The sequence below is a fragment of the Vitis riparia genome, chromosome 13, assembly GCF_004353265.1.
Source record: "Vitis riparia cultivar Riparia Gloire de Montpellier isolate 1030 chromosome 13, EGFV_Vit.rip_1.0, whole genome shotgun sequence".
NCBI classification, from domain to species: Eukaryota; Viridiplantae; Streptophyta; class Magnoliopsida; order Vitales; family Vitaceae; genus Vitis; species Vitis riparia.
Window position 1 is genome coordinate 6979405 of NC_048443.1, and position 9073 is coordinate 6988477.

The 9073-nt window shown below is 34.6% G+C and overlaps 1 protein-coding gene across 1 annotated transcript; it reads right to left on the reverse strand.

The window, feature by feature from the left end:
- Positions 1–7012: 7012 nt before the first annotated feature.
- LOC117928241 (mavicyanin-like) lies at positions 7013–7585 on the reverse strand. Its single transcript, XM_034848157.1, has 2 exons — positions 7483–7585; positions 7013–7377 (listed from the first exon to the last, which is right to left on the reverse strand). Exons 1-2 carry the CDS (start codon positions 7583–7585, stop codon positions 7013–7015), a joined length of 468 nt encoding a protein of 155 aa, XP_034704048.1.
- Positions 7586–9073: the final 1488 nt, after the last annotated feature.

Sequence of the window (9073 nt, forward strand, 5' to 3'; positions counted from 1 at the left end):
GAAATTAATTTGAAAGCAATAAGGTGTATGAATCAAAATACCAAGCAAAACAAAAGAGAACAAAATCACAAAGTAGAATTTTTGACAACCAAGAAAATTGAAGGTGAGAATGGAGGCTAATCTTCATGAGTTTCCAAAAGCCTCAGAAAAAGAAATCAAATTAAGTGAAGGATCACTAGAGCAACAAGCAAAGCATTCTAGATTAGACAAACTAACAAGGCATCGATTCATGAACTAACCGCTAGGATTTTAAAAGCATATAAATTTAGATAAGGGTGATCAAGATCTAACATTAATGATTTTGAAACAAAAACTAAAGATGGATCAATTCAGGTAAAGAACTAAAATTATAGAAGTACCTAAACTAATTAAAACGAGTTTGACTAAATTAAGCTAAAAACGTGAACTTTCAAACATAGGATTAATTTTACTAATGAACTAAAATTATAAAAGTGCTTAAACTAATTAAAATGAGCCAAACTAAATTGGAGCAAACTAAAAATATATACTTTCAAGCATAGAATTAATTTCATTAATGAACCAAAAATTATAAAAGTGTCTAAACTGAATAGATAAATTAAATTAAATCAAAGTACACTAAAAACACAAACTTTTAAATAAAGAATCAATTTTATCATTAAATAAATAAAACTATAAAAACACATAAATTAATTAAAATGAACCACATTAAATCAAAGAATACTAAAAAAATGAACTTTCAAAATATGGGATCAATTTTATCAATAAATAAATAGATGAATAACAAGTAATTAAGAGAGTAGCAAACACATGAATAAATGAATAAATGAAAATTCAAACATTTTTAACCTGAAGCAACCAATAAAAATTAAATAGGGATCAAATTATTCTTCTTTTTTTCTAATATAATGAATCAAAATTAAAACACACAAACTCATTCAAGCTAAACTAACAAATAGATTAATACTAAATTATATTAGGACTAAAAAAAAAATCCACTTCATCTAATAAAATTGATTAAGCTATCAAATTGGAATTAAAAAGAATGCATTTTTAAAATAAAACAAATTAATAATTTAGTGACTCGAAACTGAAATAATCGAAATTAGAAACAAGATGCAGTCTTTCTAAAGGTTTAATGAAACAATTGAATTAAAATTATGAATATAATAAATTAATAAACCAAATCGAAACCTCAACCCTATCTAAGAAAATTAATTAATTAAGCTAATAGATCAAAATCAACAACGAAACTAAACTAAGGAGTAAATTAAGACAAAACCAATTAAATTAAAATCACAAATACGTTTAAACTATCATATGGATTAAAACAAATTAGCATGGACTTATGAATTACGAACCCATAGAAAAAGACATCTAATAAAAAAATGAAAACTCTTTCAAAAGCTAACCTGTGTTATGGGAGAAAAATCCGTCTTTGATGCGTTGAAGTGGCTGCTCTATTCAAATTTGAAAGCCTCTGTTACTTCCCTTTGTCCAGAAAATTCTCCCTCCTTTACATGTTCTCTCTGCCCCAGCAAAATAATATCTCTCCGTGTGGATCTCTCTTGTTTGGTAAGTCATCCAATTCTCAGCACATTGACTTCTCTTTCTAAACAATTTCCTTTACAGCCCACTATAGAAACAAGATCTCCAATCTGAATGGCAGAGGCAAAAGTAATGTCAGCCTTCACCGGTTTAAACTTTCCCAAACCTGACTTGCAATGGAGCTAAAGGGGATTGGCATTTGCAGCCAAGATTTCCACCAGGAACTATCACCTAATTTGGCACTTCCCAATCAGATTGCTGCAAAATTTCGACTGCAGCCATCTTTTGCGCCTCAAGCCTCAAACTATTCAACGAATCTGCTAGATAAATCGGCAATTCAGTGGTTAACCTCCGTGATTGACTTCGAAGGTGCTGACGATGTCGTCGCTGTCGATCTTGGGATGTATCCGCTCTTTCTTGGACCAGATGCCGGAGTTGTAAGGCCAGGTGATCTTTCCTACGCGGGAGTCGAACGGAAAGCGCAAGTATTGGCCATTATACTTCTTGAGAGCGTCGAGATCATGGTTGACGCCGAGGAAGTCTTCAGATAGTGAGTAGTAGACGATCTCATCGAGGGAGTAGGACTCCGCGGATGGGGAATCAGCGTTGAAGGGGACGCGAACAGCGGAGAAGCCATGGTGGTTTCTAGAGAACTGGTGGCAGGCTTCGTCGCGGATGTTCTCATCCATGGGGCGGCGATGGTGGAGACGATGGTGGTGTTCCCCGATCGGGAACTCTGTACCTGCCCTTTTCCATTCTGAATTCAAGAAAACACCTCTTCCTCACGTGACAGCCCACAACAATTTCCTCCCAAACGGCGTCCTCAAAGGCTCTAAAAAAATCCCTCATCTGATCACTTCAAACAGCAGCCTCCCACGCTTCAAAACGCAAGCTGATCATTTCCAAACAGCAGCCTCTCACGCTTCAAAACGCAGGCTGATCCTTTCCAAACAGCAGCCTCTAATCCCTTCAAAACGCCTCCTTCATCACTGAATCTGCTCTCCTTTCCAGTTCCCGAATCCCCTTCCCTCTCTTTCCTTTTTTTTTTTTTCAATATAAATCTCTTTTCCCCCTAAAACCTAAATCTCCCTAAAAAGGGCGAAATCTCCTATTTTCTCTCTTCTTTTCTGCTTATCCTTTTCAAATCTTCTAATTCCAAAGCAATCTTCCCAATTTCAAATTCCTCTCCAAAACTTTCCAAGGAGAGTCCCGCCTTCCTTAAACTCCAATAGTAAGTTTCCTTACAAAACATGGAATTTTGAAGTTAAATAATTGAACGAATAGATAAGTAAGTAAATAAATTAGGAAACAATAAGAAATAAATAAATAAATGAATAAATAAAATAAAAATAAAAAATAAGAATAAAAAATGAACCAATAAACAAAAGCCGAGCCCCCATGAGCCATGCAAACACGCAAATCATGTAAGCTACGCTAAAAAAAGTCTTAATGGGCCAAGTGTGCCTAAATGGGCCTGAGATGAGACTAAGTGGGCCTAGGACGGTGCCTAAAGGGCCAAGGATGCCTAAAAGCTATCCTAAAAAGGAAGAAAAGCCTAAGTCTAAATCAAGACTGCCAAGGATCACAATAAGGGTCAGATAATCCCCTAACCAAAGTCCCTGAGGTGACTCAGAAAAAGGTAAGTTGTACGAGTAGTAATGGGCCACCAAGGAACTATTTTGAAGCACTGAAAACGAACTTAAAGTCATGTGCTAAAGGGACAAAATTGAGGGTCTACAACAGTGATGACAAGCTTCTGTCCATAGTTGGCGCAATGGTTGTTTACACCACATTTGTACCACTTTCTTCTAGGGCGGCCAGTGTAATTACATCATTTCGAGTGGTAATGGCTTCATTTGCTGGTGGTATAGTGCAGTTCGTGAAGACCGTACCATTCACTTTGAAGACATTGTGTCGTCCCACCGTGTATTTGAAAACTGCATGTATGAGAATTGACAATAATACTTTTAACAGCTGGGATAAAAGGAAGTGATAAAAGGAACATGAAATCATAGCTTAAGGCTTGAGCTACATTACCCAGTTTATCTCCAACATGAAATACTTTGTCCTTGGCCCAGGCTTCACAGTCGAAATTAATGGTCCATCCTTGGTCATCTCCAACAGTAAATTTAGTTGCCATGGCCACAACAGGAAGAACAAATGCCAAGATTGCCATGGCACTAAAAAACCGCTTAGAAGCCATTAGAGCTTATTGAAGTTGAGTAGTCACCAAGTTTCTTCTAATGTTCAGCTTCAATGGTTACTTGAACAGGTGATTTTCATCTTTGGGTCTAAATTAAGGGTCTATTTATAGCTAAATGTTTTGACCATCACAATTTCATTGAAAACCTTGAAAACAACATGAACAGGCTAGGTCAGCCGGCCAGAGGGTGTTGCCGGAGAAACCTTTGGTTGGTACGCAGTTATGCCATGCCTAATGTTGTATGAAAATTATAAAAACATATTTCTTTTTATGGTTTCCTTTGGCCAAGACATATATACACAAATATTGAATCATAATTTCTTTGAGTAATCACTAGTGTGTTTTAGGTATGAAATAAATAGTGATTAACTTTGAAAGTAGTACAAATGGAAGTCTCTTGAAGAAGTTATTCTGGCCAACTTGGACACTAGGCTATACTTACACAACTAGAAAGTGAAACAACAAAAGTCCCAATTCAAACTCAATTTACGTGACCTTAACCTAGGCTGATTATATTGGGAGTCTCTTAGAATATTTAGCAAGCTAGCAATATCGAACTTTTAATCAATGACTCCACCTGAGTTTCCATGGTTGATAATGAGCATCTACGACTTTTTTTAAATGGAAAATTTTATGAATCAAATTCATGTGGAACAATATTTTGAAGTTTCATTATGTGATGAAATGCTAAATATGACATTGTAACTTTGTACCCTAGCTTAGTATATAGTATTGGACATAAACAACCATTTTGGGGTTATAAACAACCTTTTTCACCAAACTAATGTGCATTTTAGCTTTTCTTTTTAAACTTTTGTTCAAAATAATCTCTCTCTTTCTTTTTCATCCTTTACTTTTTATTGTTCTTTAAAAAAAAAGGAAATCAGATTTTGATAATGCAGTTTCAATACATATTTGAGACCAGTGGAGTACTTTGAATGTATGCATCCTCGGCATCTCTACCTACATCAGGAAATTAAGAACAAGAGTCAAACACCAGTATATTTATAATGTCTACATGCAAATTTATTAGCATATGTTTCAATAAAAATAAAAAAAAACGATAGACAAGACACAGGCAGGCACTTAGAAATTCTGGTCGTGCATTGCTTTGCTTGCTTCATAGTAAATCATTTAACTTGAAAGATCATTTTGCACAAGTACCGTGGTTTTTATTTTTTAAAATATCATTCTCTGATATAAAAAAAAAAAATTTCTAAAACTACAGTAATTTTATGCCTGATGAAATCCATGTTGTGAGTTTTGTACAAAAAATATTTTATTTTTTATTTTTTATGTAGAACAAAAATACAAGATCAATGGTCACATGCTTAGTAATTTAAAGTAAATTCATTTTTTTTTAAGAGATGGGTTTCAAGTGATAATTTTTATTGAAAAAGTCTTAATATTTTGCAAACGGTCGTATTTTAATAATATTTAAAATAAATAAATAAATCATAGCTTGAGAATGGTAAGAAGAACATATTTTCCACCCAATTTGTGGATTTAAAGATGTCCTTTGGCTAATAAAGTTCAAATCTATGATAAACTATGAAAATTCAAAATTTTAGGCTGATATGAAATTAGAAGTCAAGAATTGAAAATTGACTTCATACTTGTTGTTCATCGAGAATAAATAAATAGGACATTCAAATCTACTACTTAATACTTCCAAAAACTCATTTTCTTCTTGTGTGGATTCAAGAAGATACCAATATTAAGTATGGTGTGGACTTCAAGTATGCTTCGAAAGAAGGTGTGAAATTAAAATAGAAAGGTATTAATTAATTGATTCAGAAATAATTGGTAGGCTTGAGTTAGATAAAACCTAGTACTATTCAGTTTTTATTTTTCATAGTGAATATTTTCGATCACTTATATACTCGTGGACTTTTATTTCTTGAGAGATTTTTCACCTAAAAGTTGGTGTCATTGTCTCTCTTTCTCTCATTGTACTATTAGTTGAGCATGTATGTTGAATGGATGAAATATGAGTTGAAATTAGTGTAATTATCTTTTGGATATTCTTAAATAATTTTATGCTCAATTTGATAAAGATATCAAGTAATTGGAAATATATGAAGGAATTTGTTTTGATAAATTTGTGTTGGAGAGTATTGAAGCATTTTCATGTGAGTTGTATTTATATGATTTTTATTTATTGTTGAAAATTATTTGAAGAAAAAATATAGGTTTTGAGAAATTCTAAGGAAACATAATAGGTGTTGGGGTACTTTACCCCACCCCTACTATACCCTAGGTGTAGTTTAGGTGAGTTTGCTACGTTGAATGTGGTTCATTTGCTGCCTAAACTTGCCAAGTGAGGTGAGTAAATCTTCATATGTGGACCATTTTGTGCTTTAAACAATACTTTTCAACACACGCTTTCCCTCTGACTTCATTCCTACACACAAATATACAAAACACTGCAAAAGCTTAGGAAAAACTAGGCACTTGACTCTAATACAATAAAAGAAACATGAATACCACTCACAATTACTTAGAACACAACGATATAAAGTCTTATAAAATAGCAATCTTGAGTAATTATTATTATAAATTATAAACCACCCTCTTATACTTTTACCCATCTCTCAATTTAACCCCTAAATTTTGTTTTGTAATGAAAATCACTCTTAAACTATGTTTAAATATCAAATAAGCTCTTTCCTTAAGATTTTATTTTTATTTTTAAAAAAAAAATGGATGAAGAAACCCATGTGACAAGTATATAAACATTGACATGAGTTTGTATATGATATGTTTCGATATGTTTAATTTGTATATTGCTTGTCATAGGGGTTTCTCCATCCATTTTTTATTTAAAAAATTAATAGAAAAACTTATTTGACATTTGAGCATATTTTAAGGTTGACATTACCTTAAAAAAAATAATTAAAATAAAAACTTCAGAGACTAAATTAAGGTACGAGTGAATTACATGAGTGGTTTTTGTAATTTATTCTAATTATTAATACTAATGTATTAGTTTAGGTTGGTAATTTTGCTCTAAAGATTACTAGTTCAAGACACAAATTTGAATTGTATACCAGCATGTTCAAGTTAAAGACACAAAATTTGAAACTCAAGTAAGCATATATATTTTGAAATAATAGCATTATAAAATGTGAGATTGTGACTAAATTTCATTTCTCAACACATTCATCTTCATTTCTCTCTTCCATCTTTCATATTTCCAACATATTATTTTCTTTCACTCATATAAAAAATAATTGAATAAAAAAACCATAAAACAGAATAAATTTCTTAAGACTAGGTGATCTAAGGTTCTTCTGGAGTAAAAACAGGCCAAACAGCTAGGAATGCAACAGCAACCATGGCTGCCATCAGAAGATGATACCCGGACCCAGAGATCCCATGAGCAGAGCTAGGTGCTGGTGCTGTGGGGGTGGAGGGGGCCGGCGCAGGAGATGCCGACGCTTCCAATACAGTGATGGCAAGCTTCTGTCCATAGTTGGTGCAATGGTCGTTTACACCACAAATGTACCACTTCCTTCCAGGGGCGGCCAATGTAATTACATCATTTCCAATGGAAAGAGCTTCATTTGCTGGTGGTATAGTGCAATTCGTGAATGCCGTACCATTCACTTTGAAGACATTGTGCTGTCCCGCCGTGTAATTGAAGACTACATGTATGAGAATCGATCGCAATACTTTTAGCAACTTCAATAAAAGGAAGTGATAAAAGGAACATGAAATCCTCGCTTAGCTTAAGGCTTGAGCTACATTACCTAGTTCATCTCCAACATGAAATACTTTGTCCTTGACCCAAGCTTCATAGTCGAAATTGATGGTCCATCCTTGGTCATCTCCAACAGAAAACTCTGTTGCCATGTGATTCGTTTATCCCAATTGGTGTCTCAGCGGATTCATATCCAGCTGGTGCTCTTTGATTGAGAGAGTAATCAACAAAATTTATAACCTATTACACCATGAACTAGGGTAGCAAAGACAAAGCTACTATAGCATAGTGGCTCTAGGATCGTTCACTGGGAAGGGTTTTCAACTCAAAACTGATACCAATTCAAAGTAATTTGGTGCTTTTTCATTCAGGGTTAGCCTTAAAAGAAAACATAAAGATGTTTAAGTGAAAAAGGCTTGGTCTCAAACTAACCAAAAAGAAAGTAATGGAAATTACTTATGAAGAAAAACATTCCTTGGAGGTTTAGGTTCACAGGGGAGATTCCTCATGCAAAAACAGAGCTCCGGTCATTTGGTTCATTTCCTCGCATTAGAGAATTAACATATAGTCAATTCTCTAACCGGTGCTGTACAGATGTAACCTTTAAATGGATTTCAGCTCTAATTCCCTCTCACTGATGCAACTTGCAATGGCTCATGCCTCTCACCTAGCATTTGCCATTCAAGGTGATCTTTAACTTTGGATTTCCCTTCTCAAGCTTGCAAGAGATAACTAATGGATGTCTCCTTGGAGTCCAAAAGCTTACCAAGTGTTGGCAATTCTAGAAAATCCTACCTCCAAGTCGCTTCCCAAAAGCTCGCAAGAGATAAACAAGTGCATCTCCATGGATGGAGATCACGTGCCTTACCAAATGTTGGCTCAAGTGACTTGAAGGTGTTTTAAGTTAACTAAAAACATAGAAATCATTAAAAGATGACACTTTCTCTTCATTAATGATTGAAACCACAAAGCTACTAATTCATGCACTTGGAACCTTTCCCAGCTACCTTAACTCCAAGGAACTAAAAGTGTAGCCACCCATTCTCTAAGGAAACTGCCTCAGAGCTTGTTTGGCTAGAAAGAAAACTAACGAGAAAACAAATATATATCAAAAGAAAACAGAGCAAGTGCTCTGTACAATATATTTCTTTTTTCAACTCATTACATAATAGATCATATCATAGATGATAGATGATGTCTTTATAAAGAAAATTACAAACTATATATATGAGGTTATTCACCCTTTTCCTTGCTTAAAGACTAAGGAATCCTATGATAGGTGGATTACAAGGAGATTTTGGGAATTTAGACAACAAATATCTAAAGCAAAATATCCCAAAATATCTCAATCATGTCTGTCTGAAATATCTAAAGAAGTCGGTCGGAAATATTAGGAAGCTTCAGGAGAACACCTTAGCTGTGCATGTCTGACCGGGTAGGTGCTACCAGTGGATCTGGATATGTCTGACCGGAGAAGTTGAAACGTCCTCCTCTCCCATCCGGCTATGAGATATCCGGATGTAAAATGTTGGCGCACGGAATTCCTCTCCGGGTGGACTGAGCTATGCTGCGCAAGGGGGACCGTCTGCGTGTGCAAGGTGTAGGGACCCCTCTCCCGGATGACATGGAGTGCGCATGGC

Excerpts from the sequence above, each read along its gene's own strand:
- LOC117928241 (XM_034848157.1), bottom strand. The coding sequence starts at position 7,585 with ATGGCAACAGAGTTTTCTGTTGGAGATGACCAAGGATGGACCATCAAT. Across the intron at positions 7,378-7,482 it reads TCATGTTGGAGATGAACTAG|TCTTCAATTACACGGCGGGA; the intron begins GTAATGTAGCTC and ends TCATACATGTAG.